Source organism: Dendroctonus ponderosae, unplaced genomic scaffold (assembly GCF_020466585.1).
Source record: "Dendroctonus ponderosae isolate FM_Combo_2020 unplaced genomic scaffold, Dpon_F_20191213v2 Dpon_F_20191213_1, whole genome shotgun sequence".
Classification (NCBI taxonomy): domain Eukaryota; kingdom Metazoa; phylum Arthropoda; class Insecta; order Coleoptera; family Curculionidae; genus Dendroctonus; species Dendroctonus ponderosae.
Genome location: NW_026017110.1, coordinates 18,772,094 through 18,799,516, shown reverse-complemented (window position 1 = coordinate 18,799,516; position 27,423 = coordinate 18,772,094). Strand labels below are relative to the sequence as shown.

Genomic DNA, 27,423 nt, shown 5'->3' with positions numbered 1-27,423 from the left:
AATTATTAATGAAAGTTAATTCAAAATTTTCCATAAATAAATTACTAAAAAATGGCGATAGTGGTGACCCCAGCCATTCCAAAATTTTGTTGATAAAAATTGTCATTGTATTGAAAGAAAGTAAGTTGACTTTACACATATTGTTAAAAGTTCAATAATGGTGTTAATGCTTAGTTGTCTATGTTTAATGTTTACAAAACTTTTTGAGGCGAAATACCCAAAAAGAAGTTTGTAAAAAATTTAGTTTTAGTTGTGTTGCTAAAAACATAAAGACCACTAAATGCAAATCTAAGTTAAAGCCTTCTAAAGCGTGAACATTGACAACGATCCTAAAACATGTGCAATACTGAATTTTAAATCAGAAAATCAAAAATAAATTTTCAAAAATGAAACTAGTAGCTCATGATTAATTGTTATGTCGCTCTTATTTGTACAATGTACACTGTACAGAGCAAAAACCAAAAATGTTAAATGTTGATTGATTATAGGGAAAAACATATAAAGACAAAAAATGCTCTAAAAGTAATGCCCCTAGCACAAGGGTACTGTTTTAAAGTATCCATTCTCATTGGTGTACCGTGCATCATTATTCTAGTCCCTAATGTTTTTCAGCCATGAGTTCTTCATTTACCCATAAAACGCTTACAGGAATGCATACTTGGCATTGCAAAATATGTGGCTGACATTCGCAACACTTCCTCGCTTCACTAGTTTTTTTTTCACGCATTCTTTGCATTTTATTACATTGAATGGTACATATTCTAATTTCTTCTTTTATCGTGTACCGAAAAGAATCGGAAACGAAAGCGTCCTAGCTTGCGTTGTTAGGCAAATAAGGTTTTGCTTAGTCCAGTGGATTTTTCTTCCAATTTCCTTAAATTTGTGGCAGTCTTTCAGTTAGTCTGTTCATCTTTGTTGTCTTCCATTTGTATATATTCTTTAGTTTCCTCAGTTGCGTTTATTCCTAGTTTGTTGCCAGTCCAGCAGTGATTCATAATGTTTTGTCACAGTTTTAAGCAAAACATGACATGTAAGTATTCTGAAATGTTTAGGCCATTTATAAAACGATGTGACTGTCATACCCTTAGTTTCTTAAAGCTTTTCTATTTTGTACCGCCCCTGCAGTGGTTTTAACGTGCGCTTTAACTGAAGTATCGTCCACATGTTGCAGTGTGTGCCATGTTTTATCAATTTGATTTTTTCCCGCCGATCTTTTTTGGAAAACTTTCTTCGAGGTAGAAAAAATAAGAAAATATGGTGTCAATACGTACTGCAAATTGTCTGTTTTCAAGCAGCTGTAAAGTAGGTATTCTGCTGTCTGTGGGCACAGTTTAAATAATAGTGATTTGTGCCAAGCACTATCAAAGACCTTATGAAGGTCCGTAAATAAATTGGCTATTTTCCGGTCGTTCAAATGCGTTGTTTATGTGTGATTTGTCAATGCGAAGAGTGGGTGTATGGGTATGGTAATTAGACAGATTAAGCTGATAATAACAAAGCCTGATATTCCGATTTCTTTCCGGACTAATAAAGCATCGCTTGCATTCGAACCTAGTGAATTATTGCATAGACTGCGATTGCAAGGACAACGAATATTCTAAAGCTACGTTTAGTTAATTGATTTATTTTACATTAAGCATTTTTTTTAAGTAAAAATAAGATTAAACTTTATGGTTGCCTGCCAATAGGTTAATAGTGAGGAGCCAATTGAACATCATAAGCGAAAGAGAGAATTTGCTCGTAAGTATTGAGTAATTGCATATTGGAAGCCGTTTGTCATCCCACGCGCCGCTCTATGGATTATTTTGTCGTTTGTTTTTGTTGCAATAGCCGAATGGCCGTAAACGGTTCGTAAATCACAGGTTACTGTTAATTAAAAAATATACCTGACGACCTGAACTTATGGGCATCGTTTGACATGTTTATTTCAGCTTGTTTAATGAGTGCGAAGAGTTGAATTACTCTAGGCCATGCAATCAAAAATGGTTCAAAGCTTCAAAAAAGCATTTGTTGATTGGCAATTTGTCGAGGGTGTGGCAAATTGGACAATTCGCGCAAAGGCTGCTTAATTAACGTACTGTCGAATAACACGTCAAATATTGAAGAGATTCTCTTGAAGTTAATTACTTTGAAATACAATATAATACAAGCATCGAAGACTTTGTCGGCGTTTCCATACAAAAAAAAACATCGAAAACTGCGACAAAAAATCGCAGATGTGAAGGCTATGTGAATATATAAGTTATTTATTTTTCTTACTCATTGGTTGCTTCGCTCGTTGGTTTATTGAATTAAACCAAAGTCTTCAAGTTTCCTGAACATTGATCATTGATAGCACAGCTCTTGATGTAATGTATTTAAAGTGCGGCAAAACCCCGTAAAACTCTCTATAGATTGAACGAAAATCAGCGTTTTAATGGAAATATTCTATTTTAATACAAAAAGATATATGAAAATGCCGGTCTGCTACACAACGTCATGAAATCAACAAAATATAGTAAACACGTCGAACAGTCTGGCTACATTTTGAGATAGAAAATTTGATGAGAGAACAAAAAATGTATGTAAATGTAAAAATGTTGGGCAAAATTTAAAATTCTATTGATTTTGAATATCAACATTACGTGGCGTGATTTTTTTGGAAAATGTATTTAAAAAATTGTTAATATAATGTTTCTACTGCAAAATTACTATTGCACGCCAAAACAAGTTCACTTTTCTCTTTGTTAAAACCGTTTCCATAAAGGCCAAAAATCTTCCCACAAGTCAAATTGCTTCCTATTATTTCGGTTTATTTCAGACGTTTATTTTCAAATCGGTAATGAATAGGTCTTCAGATTCTTTTCTTAAAAAATATGAACGTTGAACGTGAATTTTTTTCTTACAAATTTTACACCAAAAAATGAAACGTTTTTATATCAAGATGGTTTTGTTAACGTTTATATCAAGATGGTTCTGTTGCTTGCAAAAGATTTCTCTCCTTAGGATATGTTTGCTTTCAATTGGTTCTAATTGTTTTGCCGGCTTTTACACCGATTTCTCCTATCATTCCATGTCTGTGCGAACACACTCAACACACATCTCTGTGCGAAGATCGTAATATTTCTAATAGAGTCTCTTCTAGCGCTACCTCATTATTTATTTCACTAATATGTTCAAATCTTGAAAAATCAGATATCTCGATTAAGCAAAGCAAGCTCAAAATATAATGGTTAATCTCGGGTTTATCTAATACCTCTTTCTACTCTTTAGATAATTCAGTTTTAACTTATGGATTCATCGCCTGGTGTGTTCTAGTTATGTTCCAACTTGAATAAATACGATTATAGCAGTTTTTGCATGTTTTAGGTAAAACTAATTAAAACGCCTAATATTTTATGAGCGCAAATTATAAAAGCCAATAATTCAATCCGTTCCTCGTATAAATGTGTCCTTTTGCTTTAAATCTTGGTTCTTTTATATGAATAAAGAGTGGATTTCCAAAATTGTTGACAAAATTAAATTTCAGAAATGCACATTAAACCTTGACATGCATTGTGCAGATGTGCATTGAAAAACTCACCTCATCAGTAAGCCTTTCTTCAATCCATAATAATAATAATAATAATGCTCACCGTCTATCGTCACTAAGACAGAAAATCGCAACTGTAACTATAATTTTACGGTTGTTTAAGAAGAGCTTACTCATTCGTATATTGAACCTCGCATGGGGATTTCGGTTCAATAATGACAGATAATAAAGATGAATATATATAAAATATAAATAGGTCTTAAAGATGTTTGACAAAAAAGAAATGCAGATGCAGTCAAAGGCGCGTATTAAGTCACAGAAGTAGATGACTGATAAGCCCACATTTTTCTACTCAAGCGTCTCAAAATGCCTTGGGGTAATAAAGTCGTCTGGACGACGGAAGGGATTATTGGTGATTAATGTAACACAGTTTGGATATATTCCGAAGAAATACAATAGTTTCCCATTAACGTCTAATAATACTTAAAAAAACCTTCAGGGTACAGGAAAATTATAGAGAATCGCTTAAAGCGTTTGGTTCTGCATTCTGAATATTTGCAGAAGCAGTCAGAGATTTTTTCCTAATGTTAATAGGAAAGGCCACATATTCCAAATGCATCCAGCTTTGCTAAATAATAAACTTTTTTTTAGTTGATTAGATAAAATCTAATAATTTGCTTTTACATGATCGGGAAGGCATTTAATTCCAACATGAAAATACGGCTCTGCCCTATAATGCATATGAATAAAAGTCGAAAACGGTAGGTAAATGTCTCGGTAAATGTCCTATTCGAAGTAATGTTTCTAAATTAAAATACATTGTCCAGGCTGAAACGTGAAACGAGTGGAAGCCATTATTGTCCTTCCCTATCGGTGTCCTCTTTGTTTAGCATGTCGGTTTTTCCAGGACTCTGAAATATTACTGCGGCCACCCATGCAAAATAATCCACTTTTATTGTTTGCAATTATTAATATATTTAACTGCATTACGTTGCGTCCAATGGCGATATATTGTCATATTTATAATTGCAGTTTTTGTTGTGAATTGTGTTTTATTAGGCCATTGTGCGTTTTATATTAGATTTTGTTTTGTTTTTGGGCAAACATTTGTTATACGTTTTTCGGCTAATTTGTCGATAAAATGATTGCCTTTTATGAAATATACAGTGCCCAGTAGACTATATTTTTTTCTATTTTTAACCGTAGACTCGATTTGTCCGGAATTTAAATATCCTCCCTTAAATTACACAGTTAAATTCATCATTTTCTCTGTAATGATATTATATAATGTATTTAAATGGCCTTTTCATTTCATATATTGGGCAGATTACATTCTGAAACGTCAATTAAGTCCAGGGGAATTACAAAACTGAAAAAAGGCTCTGAGCGGAGTGGCGGATGCGATTGTAATCTTAAGACGTTCAATAAATTTTATTGTAATCGATAGACATACTTGAGATTTTATGCTTGAACAATAGAAAGCATTGTTGCAGCTGAGCATGGTTAAGGATACAAAAAAACTTGTGCTTAAAATCCCTCAAAGGTAGTCAAATGATTGGTCCTTAATTATTACTCTATTCGGAACAGAAAAATATTTTGCATTTTTCATATATTTTGTGAAAAGCGAGAAATGTCCGGGAATCTTGTGCTTAGCTATAACTTTCAAATAACTGACAATATCAAAATTGTAGTGTTTAACAAACCTAATATACGAAGTGTTTCATGATCACATGCAAATATTTAATCTAATGGTAAATTTAAAGTATTTTACAATGATTAAAAAAACTTCATGCCATAATATGCTCGACAAAAATGTATTTCATATTTTGCAACTTCTAACTGGTCATAATTGATTAATAATGTAAATAATTGATTAATAACAAACTGCATCGCAGAAAAGCCAGTTGATAAATAAATTGTTTACATTTGAAAAAGTTCAAAGTAAGAAAGACAAGGTGAAGCAAACAAACTTAAGCATTGTAAAAAGGCACATTTAAAAGCAGCGACTTGATTTTATTAAGGCGAGACGGCCGTTTTTAAATATGGGGGTGAACTTTACCCGAAAAATCCCCAGAGAATATTTAAAATCCTTTTTATTTTCAAAGATAGTTGATGTGGTCATAAAGGCAAATATTTTAATGAAAATTGGAGAAATTTACCTCTGGAGGTAACAGAATCTAATAAAAAATAAATTAAATAATACAAAATGCTTGCCATGTGTCCAAAAAAGTCAAGTTGTTGACATCAGATTTATAATAATACTGTTTGATGGTTGGGTCTAATAACTCTACAAGTTTTGTTCCAAGACAGCTTTAGATTTCAAGAAAAATCTCAAGTTTAGTCCAGTTCTGCCTAAACTGTGCTTCGTTTTTGCCGTCCCATTTAAGCAACAGGCAACTTAAAATTAGACTGTTTTAAGGAAAATAAATTAAGTATTTAAGTCGTCTAGTATGCTTTTCTGGTTTTTTCGCATTATTTATTATAGTCGCAAATGAAATCGAAGTGCTATTAAGAATTGAAAAAATGGATTAGGAATGACTTACTTTAGTACGTTCAAAGATTGCAGTTGCTCACTATATTAAATCAAACAAGAACTTTTATAAAAAAGTGGCTTAACTGAAGAAGAAACTACATTTTAGATCTGCTTCAGATCACATGTCTTTTTCTAGACGGGTAAAGATTGAAAACGTTTTATACAATGTTCAATTGAAAGGTTTATAAAATTATATTTTCTGTGATCGTTTAGTCCAAGAAGGCTCCTATTGCGAAAGAACCAAATGTCTGTGTAGAAGTAATATAGAAATCGAGAAATTATTAGGATCATGAGAACGCCATTTCCAATTAGAACTTGATCGTCAGTATCCGTGGATGAGCGCAAAGTTTAGAACAATAAATCAAGTAAATTTAATTAATTTTAAATAAAGTTTAATTCAATGTGCCAATTATTGATGTGATTCTGTTAATTATTTGCAACTCTCGGACTTTAAACATTATCTTGTTATACGTGAAGCAATTCTCGGAAGCATCTTCACTTCCACCTGATGGATACTTGAATCTAATACAAATACCGTACATTCAGGAAAGTCATCAAGAAGTTGAAACAGTCAATGCATTTAATATCGGCATTGCAACTTATTCTTACAGCAGATCTAAATAAATAATAACAGAAAACGACTGTATATGAAATGCTTCAAATAAAACTGGTGGAACAACTAATTTAATTTTATCAAAGAAGAAAAATTAACGTAATCTATTCATTTGGTTAAATATGAGTAAGTAAAACGTACAAAGAATGTAAAGAAATCAAGAATTTCATTGAAGAACTTGACGCCCCATGAAATAGAGAATGGAAAGCACTGCTGTTACAGAATATACTGGTCAACAGAGGTCTGTATCAAGATCAAGAGACCGGAGTTGTATCTTTAAGGTTTGCTTTTCTGTGTTATTTGCTGCAGCCTCTAGAATGTAAACAGAAAAATGTTTGAACTTACCTATGATTACACTGCTGACAGGCAAAACACTCTAAGTGATAAACGTTACTCCTAGCTCGCATCACCATTTCAAAGGCCGGAATCACCTTACTACACGCGGCACAATACCCTGTATTTCCAAACAGTCTTAAATAGTCCCGTTTGCACAAAATCAAATTCGCTTTTGTATACAGGGTGGATCCGACTTCGCCTAATCTACAATCACAACAACCGCACTTTAAACAGTCCTCGTGCCAGTACATGTCGAGTGCTTTGAGCAAGTACCGTTCAGTAATCGGTTTACAGCAACCCGCACATTCTTGAGGATTGCCGCTACTTGTAGGCTTCGTTGCCTCCGTCTTCGACACGTCCATGGTCATCATGGGGCCGTTAGGCCGGCCCTTTATCTGGAAAATGAGAGAACAAAACTGTTGATTTTTGACGGAAACTGAGTAGAAATGAAAACGTTTTTTAAATAAAGTGAACGGCAAAAAGAACCGACCCAAAAAATGGGTTGGACAAGAAGCAAGGCACGTTGCTTCTACTCCAAAGTGAGATTTTTGTGCCAATTAAAAGGCAAAAAATATTTTATTCTCGTGCTAAAGTAAATGTGGCATCAAAGTTAAAAATTTTATCTCTTCTTCTTTTTGTTTGTTTTCTCTTTAAGCTCGGCAATGAATGTGAATTTGATCATCTTTGTATCGTGGAAAGAACAACAAATTTATTTTTAAGTCAACTGACTGGCGATAAAAACCCGTGTAATTAAAATCGAACTACCGTGTATATTTATTAAATACACAAAAGCAAAAAATACTGAAAGCTGGTAGCTATGCAAAATAAAACAATATTTGATTAAGCAGAGTCAACTAACACAACCTACTGTAAATACGCAAGTAAAGCTATCAAGAATTTAAATAAATGCGTTCCAACATGGTCTATTTTTGAAAAATCTAAACAGGTGCCAATTGGAATATGGTTTTTCGACGCTATATTTTCATTATTTAAATGAACTGTGTTTTAATTCATCCTTAAGATATTGACTTTCTTACAACTTATAAAAACCGGATTATATTTTTAATTTGAGATGTGAAAAAGTCTTCTATCGCTCACATCTTCATATGACAAAATAAGCATCTATTTAACGGTTTTTAAAAACTCTCGTTTGATTTAACTGTTGCTATTATCCTTACATCTTCTGAAATTTTCATAAAAAATTTAATGTTACAAAAAGAAACCATAAATGTTTCACTTTGTGCAAGAAATAATTGCTTAAATAAAAATTAATATTGATTCTTAATTCATAATAGATAGAAAGGTGAGATAACCCTTTACAACGGTCCTAAAATCTGAGGCAAAATAATGTAAAGTAAAAATAATAAACAAAATGAAAATTATGAAATACAAAAATTTTCGTTATTCAATGAGAATACCTACGTTATTAGAGATAACATACTCGCATTAACTATGAGTTAAATTGTGTTTAAAATCGTTTTTGTTTATCTCTGAACTTTCTACCCCAATAATCTTGACTCTCAATTACACATTTAACGCCTGAAAGTGTTGAGTTTTGTAGCGAGCTCAAGAACCAGCTTTTCTTTAAAGCCGCTAGGTTATGCAGTTAACTGAACCAAATATGGAAAAAAAACACGTTACACACAAAAATTAACCTTAAAACCGCGTGCAAAATACTTTTCTGATGGTACTAAAGACTATACTAAATTGCTACCCAAAATATAACATATTGCCAAGTACACATATATTTACCAGATATACCTAAAGCTATTCATATAAGTAAGATTTAGAGTTTTATTTCTAAAAATATTTTTAAATCGCCAAAAATGTCGTCTTGTTTGGTTTTTTTGTGCAGTGTATCTATTTGTCAACAAAATCTACAAACTTATTAATACTCTCTATGCCTCTATATTATCTGCAAGATTAGAATAGGCAGACACTAAAATTAAACAAATCGTTAAAAGYTTCCAATTGTTTTCTTGCAGCTGCAGGCTTGTTCTTTCGTTCTGATCCTGTTTGCTCCTCATTAAGGATTTGCTGGCAAAGTTAATAAGCGAAACACGTTACCGAAATCAATGCCCCACAAGGAGAGAATTAAAAAGGCCCAGCCTAATTCAATTTTGTAATTAGCGTAAAAATAACAATTATTTGTGCCCGAGAGTACAAATTTGCCTCTTTATTGTGTAAGCGAAAACATAATTAACTTTATAACGTAGAAAGAAGGGCTAATAAACGAAAAATACACAAAAAGAAATTTTAATTTTTGAGGTAATAAAGCGAAATAGTAATTTACTTTAATTAAAAACTTGAAAAGTATCCTTTGTTTTAGAACAGTTCGAGGAAATACAGGCCGAAGAAGTAGATTTTTTGCCGTTTTAAATTAAGAGGAAAAAGCGCCGTAGGATCTTATTTGTTTAGAGTAACAGGCGTTAATGAATATTTTTACAAACTCATTTATAATGCTTAATAATTACTCGGCTTGTGGACATAATTTCTGCGCTGAAGTGGACACTTTTCTCGAGTCATTTAGTTTTATCGATTACTCAACGAGTTAATGTATCAATACCCCGTTTGCTTTTGTGCATTATATATCATATCAGTTCCCTTTGGCCTCTCCAATCAATCATCTCTGCGGCAAACATTTGCATCAAACAATTTCCCTTGTGTACGTGTATTAATATTATATTAGAGCCAAACAGAACTGCTGGAAGACCCCTGTCCCCTTAATGCTCCTGCCAGTTGCTTTGCTCTGACATTTTTATTAAACTCTACAAGGTATCCGTTTGGCCGATACATACGTTCCTGCCATTGACGTATCGTAATCGCCCAGATATTTTTCCTGTTTCCATCTAATACTGCTAGAAAATGGTTTATAGCTTATGCATTGGATCACAACCAGCCAAATTGAATTTTAACGGTCAAGGCTCAAAGTCAGAGAAGTTACTATAAATATGTAGGTGAAGATGTGTAAAGCACACATCTAGAGTAGTTTGAAACATGTATAGACATTTTAGTTTTGAGTAATTTGGTAGCAATTGGGCGCTGTAGGCTTTAGGTAATCGTAAAACCTGTTTTGAGCATGTATTTTTTCAATCAAGTTTCTTCAGTTGTAACATTTACGACAACAGTCCGGGTCCTACAGGAATTACGTGAAAACAAGGTATTCGTTTAAAATCCATTTAAAAGTTCTAGAATTTGTTTTATTAATATTGTGAAGAAACACAGTCACACTATGGTGGTAGTTGAATTATTAATTCCTGCATACTTAGGTTCTATTCTGTATCAGACATCAGTCCAAATAATAATCTGAAAAGTCCTCGTTTCTAACACGGTTGTTAACGGGAACTTCCCAAAGCCTCTAAAGTGTATGTGCAAGTGACTACTTACTAACTATTTTTTAACCTGCACAACTACTTTTTCTTTTACTTTCTTCAGACAAAAACTCATGATTTTAGCCGTGCCTTAGCTTATCCAATCGTCCACTGTGTGACAAATTTTGGCTTTGTATAGATAAATTGCTTTATAAATTCTTTGCATACGTGCTCTTCTGATCTTAACATTTGCATGTTTTCCATTTAGTTACTTCTCTTTTCTCCTCGGTAAATTAAGAACCAAATAACTTAACATGAGTGGAACGAAACGTATTTAGTTATTGTTCTGATTCTTCGCACCTATATTTTCGTTTACAGCAAACTTTTGAGTACTAAACAGCAAGAATTTGAATTACTTYATGACGAGTGAAGAGTGACGACACACCGAGAAACAAATAAGTTAAATTAACACTAGAAAAAAGAAAGGAATCGCCAATCAAGAATTTTTAGTGTCCGAAAATTCTAAATGAAAGGGATTTTTCGCGGCTTAAGCGGACAAATAATTCTTCTTATTGCACAAATTATTTGTCCGCTTAAGCCGCGAAAAATCCCCTTGATAAAAGAATTACTATTGCAAGGCCAGTAAATCCAGCAAAAATTTCTTTTACAATTTACCTGTCATTATAATCGTTTTCTTGTCACAGACGTAAGTTTAGCAAAATCATGTAAAACAAATAAACCAGATTAAACGAGTAAAAAGAGCAAAAAAGAGTAAATTGCAAGAAGGCACGAAAATCAGATACTGAAGAAATATTAACAAAACGGTCAAAGAACCGCTTTTTGTTAAATGTAATAAATTTTTCGTTTGTTTTAGATTGAGGCCAGTTAAATTAAAGATAACTAGACTGAGAATGTTTAACAAATTTTCTTAACAGCCTACTCAAAGTTCCAAATAGCAATGACTAGTCGATATAACAGATTGACGAGTACCTGATATAGAACCACTAAATTACAATTAACTCAAATGTTAAACTGCAATTTTATGCAAGAATTTCTCTTCCAAAGCATTAGCACAAATCTGCAACCCTTCAGTGTTCCAACAGAAACTCCCTGAACTATCACATTATTAGCAACTTAAAAGAAAGCGACAATTTTTTTTTTATTTTTTACGTACATCCGCTCTAGAAAACTAATCACAACACCTATAGAATACCTAATTCAGTACGTACGTAGATAATGTAATTGAGCTAGAATATATAAATGCGTAATTATATACCTGTGATTGTATACCAATGATACGGCGTAGTTTTTTTAGTACCAATTCAAGCAGCAATTTTACTCATGCATAATGGTTGCGTGTTGATGATACCGAACAGAGACTTAGAAGAGCTATTAATGTAAAAAAATAATTACAAAATAATAACATCAGTAATTCCATGTATAAATAATTGCCTTTTATTAGTAATTAAAGCGCATCAAGTCATGCTGGTTAAATGCCTCGTGTGATCTATATTCTGTTTTATGTCCAAATGTTACCTAGTGCCCTATTTAATAATAAAAAAAAGACAATGAAATTGATCATTAATATTCAGTATAAACTCTATTATTTACTTTGCGCTTTATATTACATACACCATGGTTTACTTGTGACTCATAAATTAGAACAAAACGCGCCGGACGTTTAAATAATTAATTCATTAAAACACGCTGAAAAAAACCGCTTAGCTCATTGTCTAATTAGAATCCCTCGCCTCACACACCTATTTTAAACCACACCAGTTTACTCATTAAATTGTATTATTTTTTCATGCCTCAACTAATCACCGTGACAAATGGAACTACTTTACATCCTTTTGCAATGCGGGTCTAATAACATTCAGCATTATATCGCAAAATAATTGCACATAAAGAAGCAAATGCAAATCACCTTTTGCTACGCCTCTGTTCGTCGTCCGGCAATATTTTGTTATTGCCTTGCATTATTTATTTTCCTGCGTTTGCTTGGTTCTTTTCAAGGAAAAACTTCTTATATTAACTTCGTGCTTTATGAAAAATATAATATGTATATTTAAAGCTATATTAAAGTATTCAAGTTTCTGTAAATACATTTGGTAGAGACTTTAATCAAATTTGCGGAACAAATGCAATAAAATTTTGCTGCACATTAATAGCGTTTCCTCTGCAATGATTCAGTATTATTTAATTTTTATATGGTTCACGTCTAAGGATATCTCCTAAACTTTCGTTGGCCACTAATTTGTATTTTCTCTTCGGAAAGAATATCTGCTTTTGTAAAATACAGTTTTTCTCTATCCTTTTTTTGCTAAATTGTTATTGTGCATTAGAAGTGTTTTAGATTAGAAAATTGTTACATTTTTCATAAGAAATTATTACAGATAGATTTGATTAAATGAGCTCAACTCATATATGGGTTCTACCAAAGACTTATTGAATTTCCTGGTAAAAAAAAACATAAAACTGACTTAAAATATATGCCTAATAGACGTAATAAGCAGATAAAAGAAGAATTTAAATGATGAAAATTAGCAATAAAAGTTCAAAGCGCGCAAATAAAGTCGGCCAACAGAATAACCTACCCACTGGCGCTCTCATTCAATTAGTATTTTAAGCTGCGCCACATTATTGTGCTCTATGCGCTCCTTTAAACACCCGCGCAACAAAACCGCTTTCCTCTTGTCCAGCTAAAACAAAGCCGTTACTTAAGCGGAGATTTGGCTGCCTAAATGACCAACAGCGTTATTGAGCAGTAGAGTAGTATCGGTGATTTTAACAGTAATAAAATAGCGTGACTTTGAGAGTTTCTACGTTTGTATGGCTGAAGTAAATCAGACAATTTTTATGACAAAATGATTACAAAATTTTCAAACAGAAAGTAGAATAGGCTAAAAATCATAAATAAAATGGATTATTTTGTATTACAAAAATTGCAAAACGCCTTAATATGGTTAACAGGAGCCGGCAATGCATAATTCTATTAGAAAAATTTAAATTAAGCTGTAAAATTCCACCACGTAGTAATGACACAAATTAGCCTACTCAGTGATAACGACATGGCTAAATAAGTAAACCAATCAAAGAAATTTCCAGCGTGAAAAATTTATAAAAATATAAACGGAATTATTAGTCGTCTAAAAACTGCAAGCCACTCCCCTGTCATTAGAAAATCCAACTCGCTCATAAACAGTAACCAAATGGTAAAGGAAAAATATTCTTGATCAATTGTTGACAAATCACTCTTGTTTAGTTTCATTCCAAAAATGCAAAATAAGCCACCGACAGCAAATTATGAAATTTTCCATTCTACAAAAAATATAATAACTGAACGTTAATGAAGTTATCGGTCAATACGAACCAGTGTTCAATTTATACGATAAATAGAAAGCATATTTATCTTTTTTAATTCCCATTCGGCATATGCCTGTTGTTTGAAATAATATTATTTCTGTCCAACTCGCAAAAAGTTAATTTAAAGATTATAAGATATGGAAAGAATAAAAATCGATTTTAATTTTCCGTTATAACCCGAAGCATTTCACAGACTTGCCTATAGTTTTTCGTCGCAGAAGCGAATCGAAATAAAATAATTATTTGGAAGCAAAATTACGTACTAAAGCAGGTTCAGAGAATCAGAGATATTGCCAATAGAGACAATAACCCAATAAATGCTGTAGCGTGGGACAATGGAATAGGCGGACAATATAACGTAAAGTCAAATATGAAATTGAATTCCGGAAATTATTAATGAAAGCAAACTGAAGCCACTGAGTTATCAATCGTAGAGTGAATGAGAAGGAAAATATGAAAGAGCACAGGATACTATTCAATAACTAGTTATTCTTTCAAATTCAATTACAGAGCAGAGTCAGAATATACAGGATTTTTTTTCCAATTTTTCTTCGAGATAATTTTTCCAAACTTCCCACAAATAACTTTGTTTTTGATCGGAAATATTTTTAGTGTTCTTTAATCTACTAATGATTTTTTCCTCAAATCTTTAGACAATTTTATTACAGTGAAAACTCGCCAGTAGAAACCAACCGTAAGTAATCTGGTAATTTCCTTGCAATCCGGGCAAAATTGAAATATTGCATTTTAACATAAGGAATTGTTTCCGAAAATATCTACAGAAAAAATGCATTTTTGAAATTAAGTAAGTACTGTGAAGTATTTGATATGTTTCTGTTTAAGAAACTCATTAAGACGATTTTTTTCATAATTCGAATTGTTCCTGTTTTAATTAGTTCGTACTAGCAAGCCCCTACTGTGCTAAATAGAGCCCAATGCAAATACACAAAAAATTAATAAAAATGCATAAAAAGTACAAATTACTGAAACAATGCAAACCTCTACTTAATTGTAAGTTGTCATGCACACCAAATTTGATATGATTAATGATATGGTTATTACTTCATAAAATGTAGTAATAATTTCAATAAAACTATTAAGAACTTTACTACAATAAGTTTGTCAAATAAGCGGCAAATTAAATAAAGGACAATTAAAATGTGAAAAATGAGAGCTTATATCTTATATATTATTATGAATACTATTAGTTTTAAGGTCTCTGCAACTACGTTCCATTTTGAGTAAAAATGATTTGTGATTTAACATTTACTTTTGGCAAAAAAAGCAAAAATCAAAAGTGATTCGTTTAACATCGCAATCAGAAAATAAACGGCACATACTCGTATCATCCTTCCATGATACATCCCCAATTTGCTTTATGCAATATCAAGTACGCCCCTGGTCAAACGAGATTATAGGGCTCATAGAAAGCTTTCAATTAGTTTTTTGATTGATTTCGCAGCCGCCGAGAGCAGTGCTTAATTGGAAGCGTTGATTGCAACCCAATCGTCTTTGATCTGCTCCCTCTTCATATAATTGTATGTTTAAGATTGATTATGAATTTCTTGCCGACCAGAATGAACTTTGCTTCAGTTAAGCCCAGCGGCGTCCTGGGAAATTAATTTGAATTTTGGCAGCCGATACGCAAATATTCAACCCTTTGGGTAAACAGATGCAAAAGGGAAATGATGTATTAACAAAAACGCTGTTTTCACATGTTTGGTCAGCAAAAGCTGGCAAAAATTAGTCGATTTCAATGACTGTGTAAAACTGTTTTTTATGGTCACGTTAAATTTAGCATAACGGAGGAACAAAATTTTAAAAAGGGATGAGCAACTGGTAAAATTTATCTTGCATGCATGCTTTAACAGGTTTAAAAATGATGTTAAACTTTGGTAATCTCCACTTAAGATTCTGCAGCAGACAGCTGGATTGCAACCACGTTTTATAACGCATAAAAATTGTCGGCTTCCTCATATTATATATGATGTTCGTTTACAGCTGCAAACCAAGTTGACAAGGAACGTAAAGACAACGCTCTGCCCTATAAACAAAATTGCAACACTTTTGTCCAATAAAATTGTAACAATCAATTATTTGATTAAAAAAGTCTGGCGTGAAAAATACTAAAAGTACTACTACGGCCACAGAAATCACATTAGTGGTTTGCCAAGTTTTACGTCAAATTTTTGTTCGATATCCACTATTTTTCAAGTGACAAGAAATTAATTCATAAAAAAGTTTATCAAAAAAGAATTTAAAAAACAGCTGCTCCATTACTTTGGGATGCACACAAACTCGATACATATTGTGAATGGAAATCAGCATATGTCTTAAATGTTCTGGCAGTGACACTGGAAAAATTAAAAAAAATAAAATGTATTTAATAGATGCTAATCATTTCAGGTTGTGAGCCAAATACAAACAAAGCATTTTAATCCAGCAAATTTTGCATCATAATTTATAATATTCCATTGTATTTCTCAATTTCTGTCTTTAGTGAACTAGAATATTTTTTTTTAAATTGCATCATCTTTAACCGTATTTGATTAAATACATCACATAAAGTTTTTTGTATAAAAGGTTTTCATCCAACTGCTGCTTTTCAACAATGCCTCATTAACCTATCGGTAACCTACTTTATTCCTATGAATTAAATTAGTTTGAGTTTGATTAACATTTTTTTGATTTATATTAATTTATACAGTGTGTCCGCACAAAATTCGCATGTTTTACAAGTTAAATTTTGTACTTCAAACATGAGATAAAATGTCATTAAAGAATTTTCCATGAAACTATGAATATTGTGCAATTTTTGGAGCTTAAAATCATAAATTTTGAAGTTTCTTTGTCAGCGCATTCCATAATTGCTTCGCTTACTTTTCATATTCATATTCACATATTCTTGCCTTATAAAGTATTTGCTCCACAAGTGGGGTTTATTTGGTGTTATATTTACTTGTGCTCATTTTTTGCTACTTGATATTTTCCTTTTAGCATGGTGTTTTGAACAAGAAGGGTGCATTTTATTGGACTCCTCAACAATTCAGCCTAAGCAAGCAATGGACAATTATCAGATCCAGTGATCTACCAACCGGATAATCAAAACAATTCCCTCACAATTCGAGGCTGAATATTGTACGAAACGCACATAACTCCTATGTAACCATTTGCGTAATCGGCTTTTGAAAATCTATAATCAACTTCAGTCTCAAAAATATTTAATGCATCTACAAGCAGCATTCTCACAAAGTTTAATTTATCGAAAGTGAATAAGTGAATCATTCGAAGACGTATATGAAAAAGTCCACCCACGTTTGTGAGCAGTTGAACTTTCGTAATGTAAGTTCCAATGGAAATTTTTCCCTTCTGATGATGCGATTTTTTTCCGTTCTGATGATCTACGTTTATGTAAAATGGTCACATTAACAGATTTTATTTCAATCACAACGTCTATTTCTTGTTTATCCATATCCAATACGAATTCTATTTACCGAATATGATGACGCTGTTCCTTAGCTTCCAATTGAGATCTAAATTAAATTTGTTTATCAAAATTAAATTGTTGTTTCTCCATTTTTGTTCCAAAACGTGTCGATAAAATTGTTGTCCCCTTTCGTGGTGAACACACTGTATATTCAGTCCAATTACCAAACTTGCATTGAGTTGCTCGAACATTCTAACTAATCTTCCTCATTAAATTTGGTATGGTTTCATTGACGATAAATGATTCGTTGGCTTGAAAACTAATTACCAGGCATTTATCACCTAAATATGGTCGATAATAGCAACAGAACACCAAGAATCTTCAATCCGGGTATGCTGTATCAAAATAACCCCTTTTCGCACTTTTTCCCCAGGCGGACGCTTAGGGTTACGGTATTGAATTCCTAATCAACTACTTTAGTTAATTGGAGTTTTCTTTCCATTGATTTTTCTTGAGGGATAAAAGCTAATTTGCTAATTTTATTGTCTCTCTTCGTCGAAAAAGACATCGATGGAGGATTTCCTTATAATTGTTTTTTTAAAAGTTCATTATTTGCCTGAATGTACTTTGGAAGTGCTTTGTTTTGATAGCATTTATTTTGAAAGGACAACGGAGTTGAGAAAGGCTTTAATGAACACCGTTTTTGCAACTCATGGATTAAATCTTATTCAAATTAAACAGTGTTTTCCAGTTAATGTAAGCAAATTAATTTAAAAAAACATGTGACAATTTGCCTTTAATCATGAGACTATTTTGGCTCCAATAAAAGTTCTGAGCATTGATTTTATCGCGCCTCTAAGAATGCTTAAATAGACTAAAAGGTGTTTCGTATCAAGTTTGGAAGTTTTGCAAAATGAGATTTTGGCACTTGAATATTGGATGCTGAAAAATTGCTGTCGTTTTCTCATCTTAGCTTTCTCTAGTAGATCGACGTTTGAATGACAAGAACCCACTAATTCCAGATGTAAATAGTATTGAAGCATTTTAGGAGAAAATCAAATTCGAATTTTCTTTGCACTCTCGGACAGCAACAGGCTTCTAATGGCCGATTCATTTAAGGAACATCAAAACGGGGTTTTAAAAATTACTTTGTTCTCTTCAGTTTTTGCATCTTATTCAAAAAATGCTGCTATAAAAATTATAAAACAAACAGGAAGAATTATTGTTCCAAATAAGGAAAAGTCTCCTCCGTTCCCTATTCGTTGCAACCATTTCCGTAGCTAACAATGTTTAACAATTAAATGGAGTGGTGTGAAAATGGCAGTAATATGAATAAACGATGTTTATAATGCAGATTAGTGAGCGACTGCTGTACTTACAAATGATTATCACACGTTTGAAGCGATCACTAAAACACTAAAACTCGTTAGCACTGATCTTATATGCGTTAGCCACCATTATCATAGTTCCATTTAAACCAACGAAGTCTAAATGATGTAATTGTAATACCAGCATGGTATATGTGTAATTACAATACATTAGCATAAAGTAGAATTATATGTATCATACGGGAACTCGAGGTTATTCGGGTTCACCACAAATTTTTAAAGTACTTGAGTACTAAAAGTTGACACAGGCAATCAGAAGATATGTATGAACATGATTCATTACTTTCCTGGATATGGTGATGAAGCAAATCAAATATTCTAGCTAATTAGTCTGCATTAGGGATACATTTGAACAACTAGTCTAATTTTGGTTTTCCTCCATATGGCGAGACTCTGTGATGGAGTTGAAAGCTTAAATATAGCCATAATAAATCTAAGGTTGATCGTCTGAGGTGATTTTGAAATTTTCAGCAGTATCAATTTTTCGCTAAATTATAAAATCCAGTTTAAAATTCATCGAACGTTTATATTTTTTATGCTTCTAATTTCTATGTCAAAGAGATCGGATCCAATAGCGATGTGGAATTTTCTGGTTTAATGCAAACATTCTCTAACAACTATTAATTAACTCAATAAACATAATTGTATGCAAACACATGCGAAAGAGCGGCGATTTAGCAATGTCAACACGTAGATCATCCGCATCAATGCAATTTTGTTTGTTGGCTGCGTCCCTAAAGAGATTAACAGCACCAACTTTAACAGATTCGCTTGTATAGAAGCGAGTTGAAGTAGCTCAACATCCATGTTTTGAATAATTTTTTGATCAGGAATATTCCGTTTAATAAAAGCATTCATACTTTAATTTGAAAAAATTTATAAAAAGTTAACGATATAAATAAAATCATGAAAAAAAAATTGATATCCTGCTAATAAATATTCTGCTTGGTCTTAGCAATTGTATTGAAATTAAATTGTTCAATTGCCGCACTATACTAAATTGGAAAAATGGCATTGAAAGCCTCTAGATTAATTAAGCTCGCCTTTATAAATGAAGCTGATGTACCGTGTAATTGGAAAACAAAAGCCCCCAATCTAAAAAAATAAAGCTTTTGCCCTAATCCACCATAATAAATCACCGAGTCAATAAGAGAAATTAACAATTAATTTCCTAATCAAAGTGTATCCATCTTAAAAGGAAAATAGATAATTAGATGATAAATTGAATGACTTTAATCTAAAATAAATAAGCGGAAACGGGAGAAAGGGCGAAACAAAGCAAACTAAGTGGCACTAAACGAAGTAAGTGACGGATAGGGCCCTAATAAGGACGGAAAGTCGCATTAAGCAGCCAGGAGAAACGAGGACAGAAACTAGACGGTTGCGATATAAGCGTGAAATTGATCAGGGTGCCCTTTCAAAAGACCACCGAGTTATTTTGGGGCTGTCGATGTTAAGCAAATCCTGCTGTTGCCTGAGATGATTGTGTACGTCGATCAAGCTCTAGATGTTTTCCTTTCAATTGAAAACGGGTTTCTAGCGGAATTTATTTGTTTATCCAGCTATTCGCGGATTGACCAAATAGTCCAAAGCATAAACATGAACGAAGAATCCAGAAAATTGCATTTGAGCCCTTTCGATCAACTATGATTTCGATTATTCAATACCTAGAGGTTTCCAAATAATTTCCACCACCCCATTTCCCTATAGTTACTAATTCCTCACATTTAAAGATCGGATGTCTGTTGCAAAAATACTTTTTAAATAATAACATAATTTAATTTGTCATCATACATCATTCATACAATAGTGCCTGGCAAACCCTATAGAAGCTGCTTCCGACATGAGTATTTTTTGTATAAAAAGTAAAAGTGGGCTTATCGAAGATAAGCACCGAAAAACCGCTGAAGAGAYAGTTACAATAAAGCTGTAATAAAAATTACAATTATTCTACATATTAAAAAGTACTTTCAAGCGACAAACTGAATTGAGACCGGAAAATGCACATTTTTCAAATTGATTTTGCATAAAATAATTTATATTTCGACTTTACCTTATTTCTTTACATCGAATTTAAATGTTTACATTTGCCTATTTTATTTAATATTTAACTTTTCAGTAAATAAAGTGTTATTTAATTAATTTCCAATAAAACTTCGCTGCAAGTCAAACGCCATAAAGTTCGTTACTAGAAAACTGCTTTTTCTGTTATACTTTAGCTTACCTTAGTGCTACGACCAACTGTTTAAATGCTGAAATGATTCATTTTCCAAAACCATTGATTTTAATAAATATAAGAAATCAACAAATGAAAAAATCTGTAGTTATTAACTGTTCTATAATGTTAGTTGTAGGTACTACACTATTCTTCTACCATATACAGTGCATAAATATATGGGCATACTTTCAGGTAAAAGGTCCGCAGACCCCCCTAAATTTAATTAAACATTTATTTTAATATTAAGCGTTTTCTAGAAAATGGTTCAATTTATAGAAGCCAGGCAGGCTGTTTTTGGTTTAATCTTTAACTTTTTTCAAAATTGCTTTCAGTTCCCTGGTGTCTTTATACTACGGCGTGTTCAAAATTTGATATTTTATGTTAATGTCGAAATTAGTTTCAAATTTAATCAAAAAGTTATGAATTAAGTTCGATCCCAATCTTTAGAATCTATTTTCTATTATTCATTTAGCTTTGTTTAGCCGCGTTGCAACTTCGAAGCTTGTGAAAAGATCTCGAAAACTATCGTTTTTGATTGGCTGTAAATTTCACTAAATTCACCTTTTGGAAATCGATCATCGACAAAAATCAAATTTCTATCCAACCCAGAGAATAATCTTCAAAGGTATGGAAATCTTCAAAGGTATGTTGTGGAAAATAATTGTTTATAACAAAAACTAAATGAAATCATGACAAGAAAATCATTTCCGCAATTGCTAAAATTCTGCTACTGTCGGCTAACGAGAATTATTTTTACGAAATGTTCCGACCGTCTCAAAAAATGTAAAAAATGTTAAATTAAAAAATGAATGAATAAAAAAAAATAAAAAATGTTAAATTAGTTAAAAATGTTAATTTTTACTACCAGTTAAAGTTTTTAATTTGCACATTTTATACTAGTTTTGTTCTCAAATACCAAGCAAAAAAATATGTATTTTGTGTTAAATTATTGCATAACGATTCGATTCAGAAAGCAAAAATAAAATAAAACGGCCATTATATTAATCAAATTATTGCAAACAAATCAAATCAATCTTACTTAATTTTTTCATATCAGTTGCATTTTCTGTTATAAACTTTGAAAATACCGAGACAGTGTTGGGTAGACCTTGTATGATTTCATTTAGCTTTTTAATTATTTGCGAAAAAGGTCTACATTGTTGCTTGTTTCTGTCGCTCATTCCCATTTTATGGGCGCCGCTTTTATGTATTCCACTTTTTTAATAAGAAAAGGCGATAACTCTGACGATAAGGGCTGAAACGCACTCGAACGTATCCAAAGAATAACCCTGTTAATTAAGTTTGTCACTTAACTGTTCACCAGGCGGGGCGAATTTAGGTTTTTAATTATTTTTGTTCAGCATTTCCTCAGTTAGTTCATTATATAAAATTTAATTAAGTTTCCTCGGTCCTAATTTAACGCTACTAATCAAGTATAAAGTTTTTCTCTCGCTCTCGCGCTTTTACAGTGCCGTAGATTTAGAAAAGCTGAAAAGCGCTTTTAAACTGATTTGGAATAAGTTTGCAAATAAATTATGTGATAATATGGATTAATTTAAAGTCTCATACGAATATAAATCACACTCATGAAGAGAAATAATTGAGGGTCTCAAAAACATCTAGACCCTCCTATAACCGCGTGGAGTAAAATAAGATTTCATAACTTACCCAAACGGTTTGTTAAGATTATCTAAGTCCGCCTCAACACTCACCTGCAAAGACAAATAATCAGATTAAGCTACGCAAATCATTAAACCACGCTTATTATTATATCTAATACATTATTAAATCACATCTAGTGTTTGTATGTCCAGAGTTAAAAAGTATATTAAAAAGATAAGTAAGAAGCTTCTTACTTATCGGCTCTTTCATACAGTTCAATTGAGAAGAACAAAATTTAGATCATCAGCCAAAGATAAGTTAGTTGATAAATTTTATTTAATTGAAGCTTAGTTTCAGGATCAAAAAACAATCGATTTAAAAAATTTAACAGTTCTTATAAATCTTTAAATAGTATAAAATTTGTTTTAATCGACGTCACTGTAACAGCTTCGAGTATCGTCCATTTACGCCAAAATTACCGTACGTGCTTTGAAATTAAACTGATAAAAATTTTAAATGACATCCTTTATTAACTAACTGACTTTTATATTAACTTGTTTTGCAGTCCTCAAACCGGCTTTTAATTAATGTTTTTTAATTAATTTTTATCAAGTGCCTTTTTTACAAGACGTTGGTAGGCGGTCTAAAGACGTTGCATAATGTTCCATGGTTTATTAATTTAATGAATTAGGATCGTTTCTTGGCGTGACTTTCTATTTTCATTAAACTTGTAGACAATTCTGTGCAAAAAGAGCATGAATGACTCAAAATGTAATATAGAGATTAATTTATCTAAAGTGTAAATTTGACCAATTTTTCTACATATCGAAACAAATTGGTCCATTTGATTCTAAAATAAAACACTACAATTTGCATCGCGGATTCTAAATTTTCTGCAAAAGCTGGTCTAATCTTTTAAGTGTATTTTCGAAAGAATCCCCTAATAAACATGCAAGATTTATTTAATTTGGGAAACAACCTCAACTCTAAATAATAAGAATTGGCCATTTACTATATTAGAAATAAGAATAACACGAGTTGCAATAATAAAATGGACTCGCCCGCAGTCATCAATAGTAGTTGAGTCCCTTCTATCACTGGATATCTGTAAGTAATACACTTAGAAGGCCCGCGCATATATCAAAGAATTCCACCCATTATACAAATTGACTGTTGCAATCAACTTAACGAGTCCAGTTTTAACGAATTTTTTTCTATATTGGAGACTTGGACGAGAATCTGCAACGAAACAACAGCAATTTCGTTTAATGTACGTTTGCTTAATATTTAATCTATAATTATTATAAATGTTTTGCTTCAATTTGGTTTAGTCCCGCTTGGGAAATTCACTATACGGATAAGCTCAATTTTTGATGAGTCAACACTCACATTATAATGGCGTGTTATTTAAGCTTTTGACCCTTATTTGAATGGAGTGGCAATTGTTCTTTTTTTGATTAATGTCGCTGTTCATTGAACTCGTTGTTCTATTAACATTATACCTGATAATTCTCTTTTAGTTAACATACGTTAATTCTGCAAATCCTGAAAATTGAAAAATTGAAGGTTTTTGTTTCCATACTTGGTGCTAATAAATCGAGTAAATGGCCTACATTTCTAATGCAATAATCGCTTAATAAAGGACTAATAAACCTTAAGGGAAAAGTGATATATTTTTTCCAATTTACTGCTTTATTTTATTACTGTTTTGAATGTGCCCATTACGGGTTATTTCTTCATTAATACAGTTATTAATTAATGAATTAATGCAGTTGAAAATTCGGGTAGAAAACGTCTATTTACGAATTATTATTATTTAGATTAGTAAATTCGAGGTATTAGTAATATATCGATTAAAAACCAATTCGATTAGTTCCATCAGTTTCTCTAAAAAAATGTAAAGTCATCTAGTTAAGTAAATTTAGATTGTTTTTCAGAACTATAAAGCTTCTGGTCTTTGTAAAGTATAACTTTACTTATTGCGTAATATTATAAAAAAAATAAAGAAAAGTTCTAAATTTAAAGTGCCCCAAAACCAGTAAATATATAAAAGCGGGTGAATTGAAAAAGTGCCCGGCAAAGGTTTGCAAAAAAAAACACTTAGATGCCATATTTTGTCATTTAGAGGAGAAAACTCATGTGATGCCTGAATATATCAGTACAACTTTTATCAGACTAGCATCATCCATCGACTGTATTTCTGATGACTGATGACTGTAAAGTGAATAAAATGTTCACAAGTGAATATAATAGTATCTGGTAATGAACGCATACTCTGAAGATTTACCTAACAACTCTTTGAATAATGTAGAAAACTTACTTTTCAGTCAGGTGACAAGATTTTCTTAATTCTTAGTTAAACATTTGAATAGCTCTCCGTTTTGAGCAATTTTTATAATTATTTTTCTTTATTCCCTAAAGATATTTCTACAACCCTTCGTAAAATTGAGGTCGTTTTCTAAATCGGTCTGTATTGAGTCATTGCATTTCACAATTTGGCAATTAGACACATCAGCATTTCAATAGTGTACAATTTCTATTTAATACAAAAGATTCCCAAATTTATAAAACCAGATATTATGGCGTGCTACATTCAATGTAATAAAAATGTATGTTTTAATATATTTTTATAGTCGGATGCGCAATTTAATTGCACTTAAATGGTTGTATGATAAGCTGGGGAGAGGACAATTTCTTTGTAAGCCCAAAGAACAAGGCCTAATAAAATATTATCAAACCAAACTTTATGAGATTTACAATGATTTGTTTCGACTTGTCGACTCATAGGAGTTGAAAACATAAATTAACCAATTACAAAGTTGCTCTATTATTAACTTCATAGTCGTGACGAAATGAAGTATCAGTAAGTATACGAAATGAAGTAACTATTCAAAATTTCCCTTTAAATCCACCAATAAAACCACAAATAAAATTTCGCTTTTTAGAGCTATTAGTGGATTTGGTTCCACATCAGTCCTTATATTTTCCATGATAGACAAACATAGGATATTTCTTTAACTTTTTACACACCTATTTAACTAATAATCTGGCAAAATTAAAGATGGAAATCCTATTTAATTCGCTCAATTGGTTTCAACATGATGAAACATTTCTTCAAAATATTCAAATAAATTGGAACAAACGTTTCCAAAATCTTGAATTGGAAAAGGTCGGATTATCGCCTTTTGAACTTTGCGAACTTTTGACAAACCAGTCCTTATGTAGGGATATGAAGACTGGAACCTTATGAAACAACAAAAAAGTAAAATACAAGCTGCGGCAATGCAGGTCTTGAGAAAAATCATAGCGGTGAAAAAAAAATTGCGGAACTTTCTTTTCTAACAAAAGGGAAGCTTTCGAAACATAACACCAGGTCTTGAAAGCATAGAGAGACAACCGCTAAGGTGGTTTGTACAGTTAGTAAGAATGAGAATAGACAAACAAAGGAGATATGGAGGGCAAAATAAGCTTTAATCTGCATAGATTCAGAAGAGCACTAGAAGCAAACCCAGGAAAAGTTGGAAGAAGCTTATAGTGGAAAGTCTAGAGAAGCGGAACTTGAACTGGACAGAAGCGAAAGAAATAGCACAAGAGAGAGGAAAATGGGCAAGTTTAGTATTTGGCAAGTAAAATATAGTTTGCACCTACGGGTAGAAGATGCCGATTGTGTGTGTTGTACATTGATGGGCAGTAGAAGTGAGTTAAATAAGTCGATATAAAACTGGTAATGAGTAAACATACGCATGAAAAATCAATGTAATACATACTAAACGATTTGCAATGTTGCAGGAAAAAGTGCACTACACATCTGCGATAAGCACAGAGATAAAACCACTCGCAAAACAATCCGACATAACATTTGGTTATAAAATTGGCACTACACACCCTGTACAGGCCCATTACCGTGGCCACTTCACATACTGTGCTACTGCATTCCGGCCGCTTCATTTCAACAGAGCTCGTTATTCCGCTCTCTGTCCGGCTCCGCTTTCCGCTGTACAACCTCCTCTCTGACGTTAATTGAATTCTGTGTTTGTGATGCTTATTACCAAATTAGCAACGCTTAATTACCAATATGTTTTATTAGTAAACACGACTACTCGCTTACATTAGACCGCATTAAACGTTCAAAGCTTTACGCGGCTACGCTCTGAAACATAAACTGCGCTTTGGGGCCAAATGCCCTTTATCTCCCTACGTATGTACAACAGTTTATTCGGCTTCAGTGCCGGACTTACTGTGTTATTAAAACACACACTTGTTTCATTCACATCACCAAAATAGAATGCAAGATAATTAGGATTGATTTGAAATAATTGCTTTGATGACCGCTGCAATTGGCTTTAATAAATGTTTAATTCAACTCTATTGCAATTTTAAAATTATACTGCTTTTTATGTTGCAAAGAATGGTAAACTTTCTCTGTTTCAATACGTAAATTCGCAACAGTGTCAAGGGTCCATTCTTCTGGTACCGATTTGGAAGAATGGAACACCTTCTTTTTCACTCCGGCAATAATACAAATTGAATTTTCAACTAGATTCCACTAGACGGTTCCATGATAGGTTCTGACAATGTGGTTTAGATTAGTAGATTGTTTTCGTCAATTTCCGCGATGTTTCAGTTCGGAAACAAACAAGTCTAAACCGGCGTTAGTTTGGAAACCTGTCAGGAGTCAATTTTGAAAACTGCAAAGCCCATTGGAATATCTGTTGCAAAGCACCGTCTTCCGTTCGAAGTTAGCGGCTTTCCATAAAAAAGTGCAGCTTCCATAAAAAATATACTCTGTACTTTGTCGTAATTTATGTAGAGTGTGTGAGCCATCAATAAACTTCTTCAGTCAATTTCAACTTTTTGAGGAATAATTGAAATTGTATCGAAAAGTTTGCTTAATATGACTTTGACTACTTTGTACTTTAATTGACTACTTTGTTCTTCAGACATTTTTTTAAAGAACAAATGAAGCAATTTTTTATGTATAAAAATATCGTTGCTTTATTTCAATATAGCGTATATACTTTTCTGGCTGTGTTTCAATTCCAAATCAAAATTCATTCCTGGGTTTCAGTCATTTATTGTATCTATTTATCAATTAAAATACGTTTCGGTGTATTTTTC

At 32.3% G+C, this 27,423-nt stretch overlaps 1 protein-coding gene across 7 annotated transcripts in view; it reads right to left on the bottom strand.

Annotated features, from left to right (window-relative positions):
* The window catches only part of LOC109541178 (LIM domain only protein 3), a 79,404-nt gene that overhangs the window by 8,334 nt on the left and 43,647 nt on the right, over positions 1 to 27,423 (bottom strand). For 2 of the 7 annotated variants that reach the window (XM_048667761.1, XM_048667742.1), the window contains exons 1-2: positions 26,191 to 26,479; positions 7,003 to 7,388 (exon numbers count right to left, since the gene is read on the bottom strand). In XM_048667761.1, coding sequence (XP_048523718.1) covers positions 7,003 to 7,388; positions 26,191 to 26,253 — 449 coding nt within the window. In that variant the 5' untranslated portion in view covers positions 26,254 to 26,479. Of the gene's footprint in view, positions 1 to 7,002; positions 7,389 to 18,476; positions 18,669 to 22,371; positions 22,416 to 26,072; positions 26,480 to 27,423 lie in introns of those variants that run through there. The other 5 variants (XM_048667744.1, XM_048667747.1, XM_048667752.1 and 2 more) reach the window with 5 other exon arrangements.